Here is a 22,070-nt window from a genome sequence, read left to right as displayed (position 1 = left end):
TTTTTTTTCAACCTGACCTATGTTTTTGTGTTTGTGTGTAACTGACTTAAAGGAACAATAATCATTGAAATTGATCCAGTATTGAACTAAAACCCTGTGAATGTGCATCGTCAATTTCTTCCACTAAAAGTGCTGTTTTACCACTGACAGACTCAGATTATTATTCTAAGTGTCTGACAACATTATGGAAAGGATCCCTACAGAGATAGACCTTTTTTTAAATAGTAAAATCCTCTTTTTTTAAACAAGAAACAGCTCTGAGTTTGCTATCCCTAAACCCACCAGACTCCATTTAAATAAACAATACTTTTACGTTGGAAAAGTGAGAAGATGAATCAAGATGGCTTTTCATAGTTTTATTTTGTGTCTGTCGACTTTAAATTAATTTTATTTTACAATGCTAAAATTAATGTTTATTTGCATGGAGTCTGGTGGGTTTAGTGATAGCAATTTCAGGAATGTTTTAATGTTTAAAAAATAAGAATCTCACTCTTTAACAGTAAGATCTACCTCTGTAGGGATCCTTTCCATAATGTTGTCAGATACTCCGAACAATAATCGGAGCGTGTCAGTGGTAAAACAGCTTTTTGTGGATGTGAATTGAAGGTGCCCTATTAACTTACATTGTAGCTTGTTTCGCTGACTGCTGACTGCAGCGATATTGCTTAATACTGGACCAATTTTAAAGATTGTTGTTCCCATCAGTCACAAATACATACAAAATTAGTTGAAAATAGTTGTTTTTTTAATACTTTCTAAACCCTTTAAATCATCCTAAGTCCAACCACTTCCTTCACAGCAGAGTAAGCATAAGCATCTTTACATACTACATTACTGAGCAGCACAAGATTGCCTCCCAACATTCCCAGGATTACACTTCTTCCCCAGTGCAGTCACACACTGTGGCCTGTACACTGATGTCCCGCGCCAGGCCCTCGTTGTCTGCAACCCTCAGGACCACAGTGTACTCTCCACTGTCTAGATCAGCGGATAAATTCAGGACAATGCCTGTTTCTGTAACAAAGAAGAAAACTGAGGACAATTTACTTTATTGCCAGTGCACAGTAAATGAGTTTCATTTAGTCTAACTCCAAAAATGATTTCATACAAACGCCAGTGGCGGTTCTAAGGGGGGGTTACTGTCCCCTTTATTTTAAGCCTCGGCCCTCCTTTGGCCCCCCTAACTTTGGCAAATGTTTTCATTACATTTTTAATCTAAACCTTTATCCTCATAGTGGGGATATTATTCATGTGCGGTGATACATAACATGTAGGTTAACACTGAATGAGTATTACTGTGTTTGTCATATTTGTATTGTTAGTCTTTTGTAGAACCTAACCTAACCTATGGAAGCTTGATGGTATGTAACACTTGTGCTTAATATATTGGTACGCCCCCCTACCCCAAACATTGGGCCATGTGGCTCGGCTCTCCCACATTTGAAATGGTCTAGACCCGCCACTGACAACGCTCAAAGTGAAACTAGCATCCTTGTAAATGTATTGCATGAGGAGCTCCTTTTCTATGGAGCTAAATCGGGGCCAAATGTTTTGTTAATTTGAAAAAAAAATATATAGTTGAAAAATAACGCTTGAAATTGAAAATTTAAGTTTTGGTCAAAACTTGGAAAAAATAAAACCATGTATTCAAAACTAAAAATAAGTACCAATTTTTCCTTTCAGTTTGAATAAAATTTAGATTAAATTCTGGAATTATTTTGAATAACTTATAAATTTTTTCACTTTTTTACTTTTTTTTTTATTTTCTATTTTTTCACATTTCATGTTTTCAGATTGAAAACTTTTTTTTTTTTTATTTTTTTAATCTTTTTTTCGGGTTTCAGATTCAGTTTTTTTTTCACTCTTAGATAATTTTTTTCGTTTTCAGATTTTTGGCCCCGTTATTTTGGTTGGGGGCGTGGCTTCAACTCAGAGGGGCGCGTGGCATTATGAGTGACAGCCTAACACCTAAGAAGAGCAGAAGACTCCTCTGTCAATGTTGCCTTCAGGAAATGGTGTTACTTTGAGAACTATGACTGAATGCTTTCTATCCACTATATACATTTGATTTTTACTTAACAAACTGATGCCAGTGACAAAGTTCCATTTATAAAAATTGTTTTGGACAACACATGGTACAAACATTATATAAAAACAATAAACAATGCCAGTAAATTGTGCAGTTCAGCAGGAACAATGACTTCTCCCACTTTTACCGACTTTTGAATGTAGCACCACAGTATTCACTCGGCAGTCAGCATAACGTCCGCTCCGCCAAGGCAACCTGCTTACGTACAGGTAAGACATGTGAAAGATATTAGCCTTTTTCAATAGATACTTTGGGACATTATCCCCGCAGTGGCATTTTTTTGTCATTAACACATAAAGGGAAAATAGGTGGACAGCTGGAAATGAAGCATCACTAGCACTAACGTTAGCTTCACACTAGCTGGTGTTTTTACACTAATTTCAGTGTCCAGCTCAAGTTTTTTGACTTTAACGTGTAGTGGTCTTTGTTAACCTCTGTTTGTCAGAATGACCATAACTCGACAGTGGCTGCCTGCAGCCGTACAGAGCCTTATAAATGTAAAACTTTATAGATAACTAACATTGCTAAGTTAATAGTGTTACCTTTTCATGGTTAGTTTAAACAACATGTCCTGGTCTGCTTTGTTAATCAATCAATCAAAGCTTTTATTACGGGACACACGGTCCAGAAAACAGACAGTAAGACATACTACAAATACATAAAAGACAAGTTAGTGTATTCTGATACAGTTAGGCTGTGGTAGAAGCCTTCAAAGTTTGCCCACTTGGCATATTTTGTAAGGCATAACTGTCATGCTGTTACATGTAACGTTAGCTATGTGTAAAACGTACTTTATCAGGCCAGAGCATTAATGTAAAGTCATATTTGTCTACTCTGTAAAAAGAGACCTTCTTCAATGCAGCCACTGTCGAGTTATGGTCATTTATAAAGACCACTACACCTTAAAGTAAAAAGAACTTGAGCTGGACACTGAAATTTGTGTAAAAACACCAGCTAGTGTGAAGCTAACGTTAGTTAATGCTAACTTTAGTGCTAGCGATGCTTGATTGCCAGCTTTGTCCAGCTGTCCACCTATTTTCCCTTTATGTGTTAATCACCAAACAAATGCCACTGCAGGGATAATGTCGCAGTATAGAAGTATCTATTAAAAAATGCTAATATCGTTCACATCTCTTACCTGTGGGCTGGTGCCAGTGAATACTGTGGTGCTATAAGTCATACATGGAAGTGGGAGAAGTCATTGTTCCTGCTGAACTGCACAATCTGGCACAGTTTATTGCTCTTATAGTGTAATTGGTACCATGTGTTGTCCAAAACAATTTTTTAAATGGAACTTTGTCACTGGCATCAGTTTGTTAAGTAAAAAATCATGTATATAGTGGATAGAAAGCATTCAGTCATAGTTGTCACAGTAACACCATTTCCTGAAGGCAACATGACGGAGGAGTCTTCTGCCTTCTTTGTTAGGCTGTCACTCATAATGCCACCGCCTTTCGAGTTGAACGCTACGCCCCCAAGCAAAATCGGGGCCAAAAGTCTGAAACCGAAAAAAAATGATCTAAGAGTGAAAAACAGATCTGAAACCGAAAAAAAAGATTTGAAACCGAAAAAAAAAGATTTGAAACCGTAAAAAAAATAAGTTTTCAATCTGAAAACATGAAATGTGGAACTGAAAATAAATATAAAAGTGAAAAATGAAAATTTATAAGTTATTCAAAATAATTCCAGAATTTAATCTAAATTTTATTCAAACTGAAAGAAAAATTGGTACTTATTTTTAGTTTGAATACATGGTTTTATTTTTTCCAAGTTTTGACCAAAACTTAAATTTTCAATTTCAAGCTTTAGTTTTTCAACTATATATATTTTTTTCAAATTAACAAAACATTTGGCCCCGATTTAGCTCCATAGAAAAGGAGCTCCTCATGCAATACATTTACAAGGATGCTAGTTTCACTTTGAGCGTTTGTCAGTGGCGGGTCTAGACCATTTCAAATGGAGGGGCCAGGCTGGGGCCACATGCAATTTTAGGGGTACCAAATATATTAAGCACAAGTGTTACATACCATCAAGCTTTAGTTTTTCAACTATATATATTTTTTTCAAATTAACAAAACATTTGGCCCCAATTTAGCTCCATACTTTTCAGTGATAGTACAAGCATTTTGTGAGAAAAAAAGGGGTGAATCTCCCACAAATTGCAACAGAAAATCTGACACGTTAGTCTGGTGATTTTGGGGCTGTTTTATGTTAAACAAAAAGTAACTTACTCTTTACCAAAAAGGTGTATCGCTGTAGGGATCCTTTCCATAATGTTATCAGACACTTAGAATAATAATCTGAGCCTGTCAGCGGCAAAAACAGCACTTTTAGTGGATGCTAACTGATGATGTGCATTTAACATTGCAGCCCGGTTCGTGACTGCTGGTTGCAGCGTTCTCACTCAATACTGGACTACAGATTTCAAAAGATTTTGGTTCACATTATCATTTGGACACCAATGCATGGGAAAATAGGGTCCAAGTTGAAAAATACTTAAACACCATTGCAAATTAGCACATATTTAATTAGACAATGTCTCATTTGCATAATTAAACATCAAAGTTCAGAAAACTTCTTGATGTAAGTAATCAACTGGGGAAGTTTCATGGTTATATTGGTTAGTTAAAATATTTTACCTATTTACCTTTAGTGTCTCCCTTTAATATGGGCTGCAATGGCAAATTGGCATCACCGATTTCAGTATTTTTAAATACTTTCCACCACTTGGATTTCTTAGGACTTTTTATTTGTGATAGGAGACTTTTATGAGACTAGATCATTGGAAAGAGTTTATGTTGCAATTTGTGTGGGGTCATGTTGCATAATGCCTGTAATATGAGGTGTTTTCAGACATTGCTTACAGTACTCCCATGCTGCGTATCGCCTCCCCAATAAAGTCCAATACTTTAAATCTCAGCAAACAATCTCTAAACTTAAACCTTAAAGTAAAGCATCTCTGGGCTAGTACCTAAAACTTAATGTGTGAAGCTTACGTTGTGTGGTACACATCCTTTTGAAAATGCAATTCCTGATATATAAACTTTGTTGGCCAGCTGAACAGAACACCAGCCAAAACAATTTGAGGAAGGTTTTCAGCTCCTAAACAAACAAAACAATTATTTCACTCTCTTTCTTGACCTACTTGTTTTTTTCCGGCTAACTTTAAAATAAAAAATGTAAAATGTTTTTTTCTCCCAGGAATGGCCTATGAGTTTCTCCTGGGACTGGCTATTTGATTAGATGGCATTAGTTTGTGGTTTGCCATGTCTAAGAAGACCTTTTCAGTCATATATTATTAGTCTACATACTGTATTTGTCCATCCTTGCGATCCAGTGGTTCTTGGACATGCCCTGTAAAGAGACGCTGTAAGGACCAGCAAAGCCCGGTCCGTCTCTATCTGTTACCGTCAGCAGCAGAGGAGCCGATTCCTTGTTACACACCTGTGAAAACACCATGTCAGACTCAAGTCTTTGTTTACTTTTTACAGTGGCTTCTGTGTGATATATTTTAAAGGTACAACATGTAACTTTTCTGCATTAAAATGTCTAAAACGACTATACCTATGTTATATATTTTGTTGAGTTGTGTACTTACACTATCCTAAATGTTTCCAACCTTCAAACCCAGAGAAATCTGTTATTTTATTTTAATGAAACGGGACGTTTCATTTAGTCGCCTGTCAGCGGCGTCGTAAAACCTTTGACCCCTCTAGTTACTCTAACTTCCGTCAAAACACGGGCAGCCAGATGATACGTTCGAGAGTAATTGTAAATCAGACAATGTCACAGAAACAGTTATCACCGAAATACTGCTTTTTTCCTGCCACACAGCATAATTTTGTCATTAATTACATGCCACTTTGCATAATACAGCAGAGACCTTATTTATTGATACATTTCAATATCAATCGATACAGCTTAACATTACTACAATGTGCTGGTTCACAAGTAGCTAATGCTAATGCTTGGTGTAGGCTATAAGGTTACAACATAGTTCAACACGCTCGTGAAGTTATTTTAGTTTGATTGTTTTGACCACGGTTAACAGCACTGGGCTGACCCACGAATACATTCACCAGTAACATTAGCTGTATAGATAGACGACTAATCTAATGCTAATTTAGCCAGCTAGCAACCCCCGGTCTGTCTGCCTCACTAAGAGCGCTAACAGACTTCAGTCAGGATGAGAGCTTACAACAGCCCAGGGACATATAGTTTATATTAGCCCCCTGCCCCCCAGGCTAGCTAGCAGCCAGCCAGTATAATTACAGCACTCTAAACCCGGCCAGCACTTAACTCCAGTGCCAGGTACTTAAGACGCTAACTGCAGTTTAATGAACCATTGGGAAACAGACCATATCAGACCCTGGCACTGTTATGTTGCTAAAATAACGACTGGTCTCAATTTGTAATGCAACAACTCTCTTCCTTTATTTCCGGGAAACAACACAAAACCGCGTACACCTACGGTGGCCTCTCAGTGTCAAAAATGTGCAACGTGACACAGGCATGCTGAATAATAGAACTAACAATGTGCGACATAAAACATATGAATAACATAACTAGAGCTGTATATATGTATACTCTACGTATTACATGAACACAACAGGCACCCCGAGTCAGAACAGCGGTCATCCGTAAGGTTAACATTACGTCTCTGTTAACGTTACCGGTGTTTGTGCCGAAAATTTCCCCCCTTACGAATTTCTCCCCACTTCGCTTTAGCTGTCCTTACTGTTTAATTCACCAGACAAAGGTGGGTTAGGTACCAAAATGACTAGTTAAGATTACAAAAAAGTGAAGGGGGAGGTAATTTCAGGCAGCTGGGAGATCTTCTGCTGATTCACAACATCGGACATTCTGGCCGTCCCGGAGATACGTATTACATGAACACAACATTTCCCCCCCCCCCTCCGAATGTTCAGACGTGAAAGGTGGCAACAAAGTCCTCGAAGTGCCCAGGGCGCGTGCGGACCCTGACAGGGCGGGGCTCAGGAACAAGTGGGGCCGGCAGCGGGGCTGAAGCCAGAGCGGGGCACTGAGCAGTCGGTTCCGCCCGAGCAAGAGGTGCCGCAATGGGGTCCGGCACATGAGGGTCCGGCCCAGTTGCTGGGTTGCCCTGCTCCGTCGGCCCAGTTGCTGGGTTGCTCTGCTCCACCCCTGCCAGGTGAGGTTGGTGAAGAGGGGAGGGCACTCTGCGCCAAGCAGCTGGCGCGGCCAACGGGAACCATCGGTCAGCTGAAAAGAAGCTGGGCCGAGCTGCCGACTGACCTGGTACGGAGCCCGACGCAGAACGAAGACGCTTGTTAGCTCTTTGGGGCGGGCGGCGGGGCTCTGACCCAGTCTGACACTCTGATAGCAGGCCACTTAGCCTTGTGCTTCATCGAACCTCCGCTTCATGGAACTCTGTTGTCTCCTTGACGCGACGTGACTGCTGCTGATGCCCAGGCTGTGGGTCCGCCGGCCATTGATGGACGGAATTCTTGACAGGGGAAGCACAAGCTCCCTTTTCAGCATGAGTGCGGCAGGGGAGACCCCTGTTGTAGAGTGGGCAGTTGCCCTGTAGTGGAGGAGGGTCTGTGACAGTGCGGCCATCAGGGAGTATCCCTCAGACATGTGAGCACGCAGTCCATTTTTCAGGGATTGGTTGAATCGTTCCACCCCCCCGTTGGCTTGGGGGTGATAGACGGAGGTCCGGATGTGGGTAACCCCTTTGTTGGCGAGGAAGGTGGTGAACTCCAAGGACAGGAACTGAGGACCATTGTCCGTAGTAACTGCACGAGGGCAGCCCCAGCGGAAAACAGCTGGTCGAGGGAGTTGACCACAGCAGCAGAGGTAACCGTACCTACGGGGAGCCACTTCAGGCCACTTGGAGTGCAGTCGTAGACCACCACGAGGAACCTCTGGTGGTGTGGCACATTGTACAGCTCACCACAGATATCAAGCTGCAAGTGGTCCCATGGTGCAGACGGCCAGTCTACTGGCTGTAGCGGAGGTGAAGCGGGTGGCCCAGTTTTCCCACTGGTGAGGCACGCTGTACAGGAGCGGATGAGTCCCTCCAGATCACGGTCCATGGCGGGCCACCACACAACGTCACGGCACCTTTGTTTGGCTTTGACGATGCCGAGGTGTCCCTGATGTGCCATTTGCAAGACACACCCTCTGAGAGCCACTGGGATGACAGCACGGAGGCCACGTGCAATGCAGGCCTCACCCCAGCATGACAGTTCATGCTTCACTCGATGGTATGGCTCCAGTTCTGGTGGGACGCGGGCAGGCCAACCACGTCTGATGTAGTCACGAAGCATGCTGAAGACGGCTCGGCTTGGAGGCGGACTCCAGATCACGGAGGGAGACTGTGTCCTTCAGTGGTGAGTGGACCAGGTGCACTACCCTCCCTCATCCTCTGGAGAGACAGCAGAGCACTGGGTGGCAGCAGGACGGGATAGGAAATCTGCTACAACATTAGTCTTGCCAGGCGTGAATTGTAGCTGAAAGTCATACTGCTGCAGGCGGTCTGACCATCTGTAGAGGCGAAGGGCCTGTGTCCTCCACCCGGGTGGGCACGTGGCGCTGTCAGGGCCTGGTGGTCTGTCCGTAGGGTAAAAGACCGTCCGTACAGGTACAAATGCCACCTCTCGCACGCCCAAATGCAGGCGAGGGCCTCCCTCTCACCCACTGAGTATTTCGCTCGGTTGGGCTGAGGCCTCGGGAGGCGACGGCTACGGGCTTCTCCACCGCGCATGGAGCTGTGACAGAACAGCCCCAGAGCCACAGCAGATGCATTGCAGGTCACGATTGTGGGGCAGTCCAGCTGGAAGTGTGCCAGGATTGGGGACGTGGTGAGGAGACGCTTCAGTTCGTCGAAACCTGCCTGGCATTCAGGAGTCCAGACCCAAGAAGCATCCTGCCTGAGCAGCATCCTCAACGGGGCAGTGACAGAGGAGTACTGAGGCAGGAAACGCATGTAGTAGGCTGTCATCCCCAAGAACGAAGCCAGCTGCGAGGCTGTCGTGGGGGTGGGGACTGCGCTGATGGCTGCCACATTCGACTGGAGAGGGGAGATACCATCTGCGGACACCCGGAACCCGACAAAGTCAATGGCCGGTGCGGAGAACGTACACTTCTCAGCGTTCAAGGTTACATGGTGGCGGCTGAGGGAGTCAAAAACTTGTTCCAGGCGGGCGTTGTGCGTGTCAACATCTGGCGTCGCCGTACCACAATGTCGTCCAAATAGGCCCGCGGTACCAGGGCAGCTGGCGAGGATTGTGGACATGATTTTCTGGAAACAGCTTGGCGCTGAGCTGAGCCCAAAAGGCATTCTCGTATATCGGTACAGGCCAGTATGGGTGATAAAAGCCGTCAGGTTCCGACTCTCCGGGTGCAGAGGGATTTGTAGGTAGCCCTGACGTAAATCCAACTTAGAAAAGACCCGGGAGCCATAGAAGTGGGTCGTGAGTTCTTCTGTTGTCGGGAGAGGGTACTTGTCAGGCACCATTGCTTTGTTGACCTGGCGAAGGTCAACGCAGACTCTCAGTCCACCTGACTTCTTCCTGGCGATGACGAGGTTGGACACCCACGGAGAGGCGTCAATGAGTTCTATAATGCCATCAGCCTGGAGGCGTTGGAGCTCCTGTGTAACGCCGTCCCGCAGAGCCAGGGGCACACGCCGAAGGGGCTGGACCACGGGAGGCACGCTGTGGTCCAGGAGCGGTTTGTGTATGAATGAGGTGAGGCACCCAAAGCCATTGAACAGGTCAGGCCGGCTCTGTTGCCAAGGGGAATCCAATTGTAGTATTCGTGTTCCGTTGTTGTCCTGTAAGGTGAAGCCAAGGCTGAGAAAGAGGTCAAGTCCCATGATGTTCTCGCCGCGGCGCGTAATGTGGAATGGGAAGCGGTCCACGGTTGTAGAGGTGTAGCGAACTGGGAGGTAGAGTTGACCGACAACGTCGATTTTGCTGCGGCCGTAGCCACAGAGAGCAGTGGATGGGGGCTGCAGCTGTCTGTTTGGGAAGAGTAGGTTACAGGTGTCAACATTCAGCAGTGATACCGTGGCCCCAGTGTCGAGGAGAAGAGGGACACAGCAGCCATCCAGGTATACAGGGCACCTGGAGAAGGTCCCTGGGTGAGGGCCTATGGTACACACTGGCACCACCGGGTCATGTGACTGTTCAGGGTAGTCAGTCGGAGCAGACCGGCACCATTTTGCAAAGTGGTTAGGTTTCTGACAGCGTCTGCATGTTTGGCCCCTAGCAGGGCAGTCCTGGGCCCTTGTGGCATGACGGGTGGAGCCACAATTCCCACAGCGTCTCTGCTGGCGTGTTTGCTGGGGGCGCGCCACCTGTATAGCAGCAGGGTCGGCCAGGTTGTCTGAGCTCGATAGCTGATGCACTGGCTGTTCCATAACGGCAGTATGAGACTTGTTTTCTGCTATTTTAGCAGCACATTGAGTTGCCGCCTCCACTTTTAAGGCGAGTGTTAGTGCGTCATCCAGTGACAGTGTTGCATCTTTGAGTAACAACTCCTCCTGAACTCTGGGATTAGACGTTTTTTCAATGAGCTGGTCCCGAATAAGTTCATCCCTCATGACGCCGAAATTACAGCGCTGCGCTAAGGCTTTCAAATCTGCTACAAACTGCCTAGCAGACTCACCAGGGCGCTGACATCTTTGTCTGAACTCCAGCCGCCGAAAAAGGATGTTCTGTGACTTCACAAAATGTCCAGTCAAAGCCTCAATGACAGCATTGTAAGTGTCCAGCAATCACAAGCGTGTTGAAAATCCTGTTCCCCCCTCGGCCCCAGCAAGTGCGGCAGGATAGCCCCCGGCCTGCGCTAGCAGCACCATCCAATCCAATGGCTAAAAGGTACAGTTCAAAAGACGTTTTCCACTGATTCCAAGGGACGACAGGTTCGCCAGGGAGGGGAAGAAAATAGTCCGGAGGTGGCAGAGAGAAAACCGGGGCATCAGCCATCCTCATCGCCAATGTTATGTTGCTAAAATAACGATTGGTCTCAATTTGTAATGCAACAACTCTCTTCCTTTATTTCCGGGAAACAACACAAAACCGCGTACACCTACGGTGGCCTCTCAGTGTCAAAAATGTGCAACGTGACACAGGCATGCTGAATAATAGAACTAACAATGTGCGACATAAAACAGTCATTCTGAATAACATAACTAGAGCTGTATATATGTATACTCTACGTATTACATGAACACAACAGGCACCCCGAGTCAGAACAGCGGCCATCCGTAAGGTTAACATTACGTCTCTGTTAACATTTCTTTTCCCCCCCCCCCCCCCCCCCCCCCCCCCTCCCCCCCCGGTGTGGTTAGGTACCAAAATGACTAGTTAAGATTACAAAAAAGTGAAGGGGGAGGTAATTTCAGGCAGCTGGGAGATCTTCTGCTGATTCACAACATCGGACATTCTGGCCGTCCCGGAGATTCCGCCCAGCCATCCCCACCCGTCTCTCGGCGTCGTTGAGTAACGTTACACCAAACCCCTTTCGCCCAGGTTATTGAAAACATCCAAAAGGTGACATTGACGTGTGAAATATATTGTGATATAGTGGTCATAGCTGCTGGCTAATGTTAGCTTGCTTTGCTAGCTAACTGGTCAGCTACCAATACAAATCGAATCAAGAAAAACGTAAATATGTTAGGGAACTGCAGCTATTTTATTAGAATGACATGAATAAACATTACTAAACGTAACATGAATAAACTTGAATGGGTAAACTCATCCGTGAACACATGCATTCTAATCGGCGATGGTGTTTAACACTGAAAACTACAACTCCCATAATTGACCTCTTGCCGGCCCCTCCCCCAAAACGTCCATTGTCCAATCACACATCATAGCAACCGCTACTATGTGAGCAGGTCCGACAAACATTGACTCCAAGCAAGATGGTGAAGCGGTGCGCCCACGGCGTTTGTAAATTGGACACTAGATACCCCCTCTTAATACATCCATGGATACCCCGAGAGATTGTCTGGAGGGGTTGTGTTTAAATATCACGCCCCAATATATTCTCGGTTTTGAGGCCTCGCCCCTACAATTTACGACATGGCAAGACGTAATCCGGCTGAGAAGCGGCACTTTTCAGAGGTGGAGATTGAAACCCTGATATCTCAGGTTCATTTGTACTAACGTGTGTACTATTTGGCAGCCTGAAAACTGTTATTAAAGACTGTATAAAGAATGCGGAATGGAAAGAGATCACTGATGCGGTCAACAGTGTTGCCGTAGTAAATCGGACTCCAGCTGAAGTTTATTTAATTTATAGCCTACATCCTTGACACATGTATTCTATAGTCCTAATAGTAATATACAGGTTTATATTGCAATCTCTTAGGCCTACATGTAGGTGTACTTATATTTAAATAAACACACAGTAGCAGAGTTTATGTAGTGTCTTTTATTTTACTCATGTTTTTTTTCATGAGTCAGAACGAGGGCCAACGTGAGCGGTGCATACAATGGATAAAACAGTGTGGACGGCCCCACTCCCAATTAAATGTGTCGAACATTACGAAGCATAAATACGTTTGCTCAAAGCTAAGGCTAACAGCTAACTAGTTACCGTGTTGTCTATATCTACTAACTAGAGGCAAGAACACAAATTGGACCAAAGTTATGATTACCATGGATATCATTGCCAGAATGTTAACCTACTCTCTAAGCTAAGTTTAACGAGCCCTTTAGCTTTAGCCAACATTAGTTAACATGTTAGCTAACGCTAGCTACATTAGCTGCTGTTGTGTTGGGTCTTTGAGCTCCCCAACTTTATTTTTCGTCAGTTTACAACAAAGTCGAACATTTGAATACATCCCTCCACTGCATACTGTAACCCCTTTTGCTTCGATCTGGAGGATATCGCGGCGGTATTGCTCCAAAAAAGGTCACTGACACGTACGGGTATACCTCATCCCGTCATGGCAATCTGTCGCGCTGGTCGTGTTTGACCATTTGTTTGTCGGACGTAGCAACAGTAACTAAGGGGGGCGGGGCTTGGCGAAAGGCTAATTACACGCAACTACAAAACGTCATCAGAAGTCTGTGTTTACCATCCATTGTTTTGATTGAGAGACCCCTAGCGGCAGAAAATTACATATTGGAAATTGAAGTTCTGCACCCTAAACAATTTAAAATTTCATCTGTATTAAAACTGCTGATATAGTGGTTATAGCTGCTGGCTAATGTTAGCTTGCTTTGCTAGCTATCATCTGTATTAAAACTGCTCAAAAACATGACAACTGTTAAAGGACCAGTTTGTAGGATTTAGCAGAATATATCGGCAGAAAAGGTATAAAATATTCATAACAATATTTTTACAAGTGTATAATCACCTGAAACTGAGAATCAATTGTTTTCGTTAGTTTAGAATAACCCCTTCATCTTTTTTTCGTTACCTCCAGATTAGAAATTACATCCGGACAAATATACCAGATTTTGAATCAATGCCAGCCCCCATTAAACTTTATAATCTTATGAATCAGACAGCAGGCTCCAAAAAAAACCTGATTTGTTGACCTGTTTGCAGCATTTGACCCAACTCCCACACAGAATTTAAAGGAAGTATGGGAAAAGGACCTGGGTGGGACAAGAACTGATACAAATTGGTTATCTTATCTTAAAGACACTCACAAATGTTCTATACATTCTACACACCAGCTAATTCAATATAAAGTTCTCCATAGACTACACTACTCCTGTACTAATCTACATTTGGACTATCATTCTGTGTCTCCAAACTGTCCAAAATGTAACCCTGGGTCACCTTTGTTGGTCCTGTCCCAAGCTCAACAAATTTTGCCTGCTTTTATAGCATCAAATCATAACAACAGATCTCCCCCAAGATTAGGGTGACCAGATTTCTCGGAACTAAAACCGGGACACTTTGCGCGTGACCGTAGTGCTTGTGCACGCACACGCTTTTTAACGTGAACATGTGCCAGCCCAGGTCAGACACAGACACAGACAGTAACTTCATTATTTTGATCGTAGGCTCCTCGTCTAATAATAAGTGTTTTTTCCTGTGAAATTACCAAAATTGCAGTAACAGCCTTTTTCAGTTTAGTGTGAGATTTATTTTGAGATTTTTTCTAAAAAAGATTTTTTGAAGTGTTATTTATTCCAATAACACCAAAGTAATTAAAATGATTTATTGAACATTTTGAGCATTAAACACCTAATTTCCTTCATTCTGGTGAATTTTTATGCACCTATTTCCACCTTTTTCTGAATCAATGTATACTGAAAATATCTTTAATTAAAGAGAAACAGATTACAATCCAAATATAAAAACATAATGGAATATATTGCAGTAAGGCTGTCAGGAATTCTGTATTGCTTTCAACTATTTATTCTCCTTTGGATGGACTTTTCTAATTATATCTGAGACAGCACACATGTAGCCTATAGGCATCATTTACTCTTACCTCCTGTTTTGCGTCTTTTGTTGGGGAAGTAACCTCCTTAATGTGCATATGACAATTATTCACCGCAATGATACATTCATTCATTTTAATTTATTAATAAACCCCTGGACTGTAATATTTCAGATGTTTGAGCAAGATTTCTGCTCTTGTCCAAAACTTTGTGCACATTAAAAATACAGTATATCTGTGTTCTCTGTGATTTGGAGGAGTCATGATATTTTGAGAAAAATAAAGTGATAATAGGCTATTACAAGAATAAAGTCACAAGCTATATTTCAGAAAATAATCTATACCTGCACCATAGTTTGCTGTGCATTACGTGATTGCTCTGCTGATACGGTAGATCTCAGACCTTCTGACAGACACAGAGCCCCGTTTGGGTCTCTGGTCTCTGAATGAGACAAATAGTTTAGCTAGGGAAGTGGCTATACGCTGCTCTACGTCGGAGGTGGAAACCCGAAACTACAGAAATACACGGAGCACAAACGCAACACATCTGCCGCAGCATGTCCACAGCTGTGAGCGCATCCATAAACCAGAAGCTGCCCTGCATTTTACAGAGTGGACACTAAGCGACGCACAGGTCTGCTTCAGAGCTCCGTATGTCTGAGTCTGAACCGTAGACTGGAAAAGTCACGTCACAGGAACTTCAAACTAAATCATTAGCATTGTGCTCCTAAACTTTGTGTTGATGGCATCAATGTATTAGACTGATTTGGCTAGGATTCCTCCCAAAACTTCACCCGGCTTTCACAGCTTTCCTCACGGAGAGACGGTTGCTAGGTAATAGCAACAAATACAGCATGGTCGGACCCCGCACATAGCAGCCCGTTCTATTCGCCTCGGAAAAATAAACTGGACAAAGTTACATTCGAGGCTACACTCAAAACATTCGGGGCTGAAGACACGGCAAAATCGGCTGACGCCGCTCCTGGTGTAAACCGGGACATTTTAGCGTCCCGACAGGCTTTTGTCGGGACTAGCAATTCAAAATCCTGACTGTCCCGGTCAAACCGGGACGTCTGGTCACCCTACCCAAGATCAAGCATTTAATGCAACAGTGGCGAGGAAAAACTTCCTTTTAGGCAGAAACCTCGAGTGGTGAGGAAAAACTTCCTTTTAGGGAGAAACCTCAGACAGACCCAGGCTCTTGGTGGGTCGGACATCTGCCAGTACCTGTTGGGGGTACAGTGAACAGTGGAAATTATAATAATAATCAAGCAAATGGAATTATGACTAGACAGTTATAGCAGTTCAGGACTTAGCAGGGCGTAGAGGTGTGAGGAGACCTTGTCCCACGAGATCTCGCGATATTTAAAGTTAGACGAGATCTCTCGTCGAGGTAAAAAGTGTCTCGCGATATCACTACAAAAGGACTACAAAAGTCCAGAGCAGCAGCCAGCATGACGGATGAGTCTGATTTTGACTCCACCAGTTCTCCAAAGTTGACTCCGAGTTAACTTTTGCAGAGCGATAGAAGGGGGGAAAAGCTGCCTGTAAAGCCCAGCGTTAGAACGATAGTTACCTATTGTAACTCCAGATTCTATGAGTATAAGCATAGCCCTCTAAGAGCTGTTGCTATTGGGTTTATCCCTCATGAAGATTTCTTTTGCGCCCTTGTGCCTTGCACGGGCCTCTCTTACGTTCACAGTTACTATATTTTACAGCTGCGAGACCAGAGATCTGCTCCCGACATCAGCATTTTTCTTCAGTCAATGTTAGTGAAGCAGGTGGCCTAGATCTTAGATGGCTATGCCTATACTCATAGAATCTGGAGTTACAATACGTACAATTCGTTTTATTTTTAATAGGCTTTGCCCTCTAAGAGCTGTTGCTATTGGGTTAAGGGCAAAGCTGATGTAGTCAATGCCACCTGTGACACCAACATCCACAAGCAGATAGCATAGACTAGCTCCTCTTCTTTGTCACACTGTACAGGTTTTTTAATGTAACTAAATTATATTGTTTGCTTAAAAACCTGATAGGCTATCTCCATGACTGTCCTGCTTAAAGGGATACTTCACTGATTAGCATTAAGCTTTGTATAAGTAGAAACCTGGTAGTATTTTCGAATGACCGTGCTTCCCTCCCTCATGTCCCCCTGAGACAGAGATCTCTGTATTGTGGGTCTGGAAAAAAACCTCTGATGACGCAAAAATCGTCGTTTTGCGACGATTTTTGTGCATTCAAACTACCGCACATGTGTACCACTGGAATACATTGGTAGAGATCGGAGAATATGCAGGAAACTTTATTACAGATGGAATACTCGACACGCTATGCCGCTAGCCGGGGAAGGGGACATTGAAAGCGGTGTGTGAGAAAGCGGAAACGCGGAACGAGGGCAGGAGTTCGAGCTAGGTGGAAAGCTAAAGCTAGCCGGCCACCTGTCCCATCCATCCTGCTTGCAAGTGTCCGTTCATTAGACAACAAACTGGATTACATCCAACTTCAACGAAACTCCCAACGCGAGTTTAGAGACTGCTGTAGTTTTGTTTGTTGTGGAAACATGGCTGAACAACAGTGTACCGGACTCCGCTATCCAGCTACCAGGCCTGGTAGCTGGATAGAGATGCTGCTCTGTCGCCGCGTAAGACTTGTGGAGGTGGGCTGCGTTAACACGGACTGGTGCAGAAATGCGGTGCTTGTATCCAACTACTGCTCACTGCTGGTGGAGTTTGTGACTGTTAAATGCCGACCATTCTACATTTCACACAAATTCACGGTCTCGGTCTAGAAGGCACCAACTTCTAAAATAATTTCACATTTCTAATACATAAATGAACTAATTTAAATATATACTCATATTTCCAGCAGTGAAATATGTTGTGAGGCCCTGCCGCATTGATTCTGACGGTGCTCCATAATTAGGACCCGAGCACCGACAACAGCGAAGGCCCTATTGAAACTGAAGGAATTATTATTATTATTGCACGAAATTAATTGCCTTTTTGGGGACCTTCCCATACCTGAAAACTCACGAAACTTTGCACATGCATTAGATCTGGTGAACATTTTTATATTTTAATGGTTTTGTAAATGGCTCGCTAGCACCCCCTACAAAACATTAAAAAAATGAGCTCCTGCAGTATGTTTCACGTAGACTTACGAAATCTGGTACACATATGTAACATGTAAAGACAAACAAAAAAGCTTATTGGAGCAATGCCCTAAACCCAACAGGAAGTCGGCCATTTTGAATTGATTGTACAAAATTAGTGCATTTTTGGCCATTTCCACATGTTGTACTAACTCCTAGACATTTCATCCGATCAACTTCAAATTTGGTCTGTGCCATCTTAAGACATGAAAGATGAAAATGTATTAAAAGAAAAATTTTGGTCATGGGGCCTGGCCATGGCAGGGCGGCCATTTTGTGCGTTTTGCCATCGAAACAGGAAGTGGGTGTAACTTGAGTGTACATTGTCCAATTGGCTTGAAACTTTTCAGGATTCATAAAAGTCCAAGCCTGAGGACATCTACAGGCCGATATTGGCTCAAAGTCATAGCGCCCCCTAGTGTCAACAGGAAGTAAGCCTGTGCTATACTTTAACGAACTCCTCCTAGAGATTTCATCAGATCAACTTCAAATTTGTTTTGTGCCATCTCAAGACCTCAATGATAAAATTAATTAAAAGCTTGAGTTTTCCTCATCCTTGTTAAATGGACTCACTCCTCCCCTCCCACACATAACAAATGGATTGTTGAGATACTGCAATGTGTAAGGCTTAAAAAGATCAGGTATTCTTTAAGAGGTTCCCTTAAGACATTCCGCAAACTCTGGCATCCCTTTTTAGCCCATGTCAACACATTAGATATCAATGAAGTTTTCTTGTCTTAACTGACCCTTAGCCAATCCCCTCCCTCCCCTCTTGTATAATTATTTTATTTATTCATTTTTGGGGATTTGTTTATTCTGTCTCTTTTGTCCTGGTGTGTGTGTGTGGGAGTGCTGGGTTCTTGTTTTCTTTTTTGTGGGTGGGCTATACCTGAAGACAGGTCTATGTGGAAGGTCCAGTAAATGGGTGTGAAGCTCCTTTTTGTTATCACTTATCTGTACAACACTTTGTTTATGCAAATGTCATTAACTTGGAAAAAACAATAAAGAGATTGGGAAAATAAAAAAACTTGAGTTTTCGTCTAACGGTGTGGGCGTGGCGTGGCGGCAATTTTGAGCATTTATCGATGAACGAAGAGGCTGTTGTGAATTGAGTGTAAATTGTCCAATTTGGCCGAAATTTCTCAAGATTGACAAGGGTCTAGGCCTGAGGACATCTATAAGCAAAAGTTGACTTTTGGTTATAGCGTCCCCTGCTGGCAACAGGAAATCAGCCTTCTATGATCATCTTCTATCATCCGATTTACATGAAACTTATAATGTGTGGTATATATGGGATACTGAGCTGCCCCCTATACTTTAACCATGCCCATGTACTCAGACCATGCTCATTTGTATGGCTTTTGAAATGTTTAAGGTAGAGTCTGTAAGGTATCGTTGAACTCAGCAGAGAGTTCTTTTGTCATTGGTCATGGTTTGGGCTGCCCCCTATGCTTTAGCCATGCCCCTTTTTTATAACTAATGACCCGTTTTGATGTTGACTATTGTGTGAGATATCTTTGAACTCAGTAGAGTTCCCTTTTCATTGGTTACGGTTTGCCCCGCCCCCTATCCTTGGTACAACATTTAAAATACACCATTTCCAACGCCGCACACTCCGCGTGGAGCAGCGTCCGCCAGTAACCCCAACGCGCAAGGAGGTGAGAGGGCCCGTCCAACGCTGCTTTCAGCTTTAATTAAGATTAAAATCATCATTAATTAATGGAAAACACATTCCTCACGGGCACTCTGGTGCAGGAGGATGGAGACATGGCATACCAGATCTAAAAGCACATCACATGCCGTTAAGTGCTGATAAGACTGAGTGAATCATGGAGACACATCGCACAATGAAAGCGGAAGTAAAAAAAGCGTGGGTGATAACCTCACACAGTCGGTGAGATAGCCTCTGTTTCAAAAGAGCTTCATACAGAGTGTTATATAGTAACGTATATAATAAACATACTGAGATAAAGTGCGCATGGGGCAGACTCGGTGAGACACGCGTTCCGCTTCTCTGTTATGGTGCGGAAGGAAGAAACCCTCAAAGTAAGAAATTCTCATCTGAACGAAAATAGTTTGTTTTGACTTTCAGCATGAATGAAGGATTTGGCTTAGCCACACTCCCGTCCTCTCTAATAGAAAAGCAGGACGGTGAGACCGACAGCGCGCATAAGTCACTCACTCTCCTAGCCAACATCAAGGCTATGAGGGGCGCTGTTGTCAGGAATAACATTCTGAGAGATATTTGTGCCAGAGGCTCAAAAGGGGAACCCCCGAGCCCGGAGCACTGGGATTAAATCCCATAAAGGTGCTAGAGAACGGATAACAGGTTTCTGTCGTCTGATCCTCATCAACAAATGCTTCATTAAGGGATGCGGAAAAAAACACATCTCTCTCCACAGTCCTTGTGGCATGACGAAAAAGGGCGCAACATAGGCGGCCGAACCATCTCTGGATTTTTCTTAATGTGCAACGTGTGTGTGTTCACTCAACACCAGCAGACGCATCACTGACAGCGCTGACACCACCCTGTGAGAGTTTAATGCAGCCAGCCAGGTTTTCCTAGTGGCGGAGTTTATGGCCATACCAGATAAACTACTGCCTGTGAGGGGATTGGCGAACCCTTTGCCAGTTTGTGGCGAATTCAGTGTTTGTAGATGCTGCACAGCCTCCACTGTGTGGAGTGCAGCTCTCTCTGAGGGTGTCATAAGGATTAGGTTGTCTACCAGAACAATGATCCCCTCTGCGCAATGGCTGAAAAACCGCCTTGATACATTTAGAGGGCGTACGATGGCCAGCGAGCGTGTTTGGGGATGACCGGAATGTGAACGTGCCTTCAGGTCGATGGAAGTGAACCAATCGCTGGGCACACACACTGAGACGCATGTACGGCAGTCAACATGTGGAACGGTCACTCCAGGATGCACTGGTTGAACAAAGACAGGTCCAGCATCGGTCTCATCCCTCCTGTTTGCTCCTGTTTGAGGAAATAACGGGAGTAAAACTCATCGTTCTCCTCGTCTGGAGGGACGCGAGAGATTAGGCTATAGAATATATTTCCAGCAGCTCTGCCAGCTCTGACATCAGAGCTGAACTTGAGATAGCATGAGTTTTTACCACGCCGGTAAGAACCGGGGGAGGACTGGCGAATTGAAGCGTATAGCCGTTTGTGATTAGCTTCAACATCCATGTGTTCATCATGGGTAACATGCTTTTCCACACAGCACAGCGTATCAAGAGCGGGCACGCTCATGTTTGTGTGCTGTCTGTTTACATATTAGTGAATATCATGGGGACGCATGGCGGGGTCAGCAAAAGAACTGTGTATTCGAATCAGAGTACTGAAAACAAGGTCCACTAAGGTGGAGACTCAGGACTCTCACCAATCCGCGTAATCAGCTGGAAGGTGGAGAATAACTGAGTAAGCTATCAACACGCACTTTGAATGGGTGTTTGCTCCCGTTTATTTTTACACAGTGTGGCTGGGTTTTGCCTGGGTTACTGCATGTGAGCGTGGCGGCGAGCCTGTCTGTGTGTGTGAAGGGAACGTGTGTGACTGCAAGTGAGTGGCTGCAAGATGCTCAGAAGAGACAAAAGCAGACTGACTGAGAGGAAACCGCTCTTTAGGAGAAAGTTCCTCCTTCGATAAGCGAGCACAGAACTGCTGGCGGCCGCGAGGGATAAACCCAATAGCAACAGCTCTTAGAGGGCGAAGCCTATATGAAATAGAATGTTAGAGTACCACCGCTCTATCCCTCTATCTCTCTCCCTTTCTCCCCCTCACTTGGCCGAGACACGCATGTGCAGCATGCAGTTCACTGTGGAGCTGTCTCGGGCCAATCACTCTTTCTCTGTCCTTTTTAAAATGAGTCGGGAAGCGAACAGCAAAACCTAACTTTACTTTTAATGACTTTAAACAAAGAGAAATGTTCTCCCTTCATCCTATAATGGTCATAAATCAGTACTAGAGTAGCCTACTTCCTTGTTTACTGCAGCAATGAATAAAATGCAGAGGATTAGAAAAGAGCATCTGTGTTTGATGGTTATTTTTGCTTTAGAACGTAATCACTGTGAAACAATAAAATAAGCTTTATTTTTCTCTGTCTACTATACAAAGACAAATTTAAGTATAAAAAACAACTAGTCTCAACTACTGCCAGAAAACACTTGGTTACAATGTAACCTTGGTTCTTTGATTGAAGAGACTCTCTCCACCGTACATATGGAATAAGTAACGGTGAAACTGTTAGTTATACAAGAGAGAAGCCAGTCAATTGAGTTTGTGGCAAAACCATTCTGTGCTCGTTTTTCATTTTGTAACTTTCGATTGAATAAAGTCTTATTTCTTCATTGAAGTTTTCTTTAAAATAATGTTAAAATCTCGCCTTGTCTCCATCTCGTGGTCAGTGTATATTTTGGCCATTCGATTT

General features: G+C 43.8%; 1 protein-coding gene across 1 annotated transcript; it reads right to left on the bottom strand.

The window, feature by feature from the left end:
• Positions 1–441: 441 nt before the first annotated feature.
• LOC120545810 (B-cadherin-like) lies at positions 442–5,654 on the bottom strand. Its single transcript, XM_039780414.1, has 2 exons — positions 5,401–5,654; positions 442–1,014 (listed from the first exon to the last, which is right to left on the bottom strand). The coding sequence occupies exons 1-2, from the start codon at positions 5,546–5,548 to the stop codon at positions 872–874; spliced, it is 291 nt and encodes a 96-aa protein (XP_039636348.1). The 5' UTR covers positions 5,549–5,654; the 3' UTR covers positions 442–871.
• Positions 5,655–22,070: the final 16,416 nt, after the last annotated feature.

This window comes from Perca fluviatilis, chromosome 2 (assembly GCF_010015445.1).
Source record: "Perca fluviatilis chromosome 2, GENO_Pfluv_1.0, whole genome shotgun sequence".
Taxonomy (NCBI): domain Eukaryota; kingdom Metazoa; phylum Chordata; class Actinopteri; order Perciformes; family Percidae; genus Perca; species Perca fluviatilis.
Note: the sequence above shows the minus strand (reverse complement) of the source record. Positions and strands in the feature narration are given on the sequence as shown.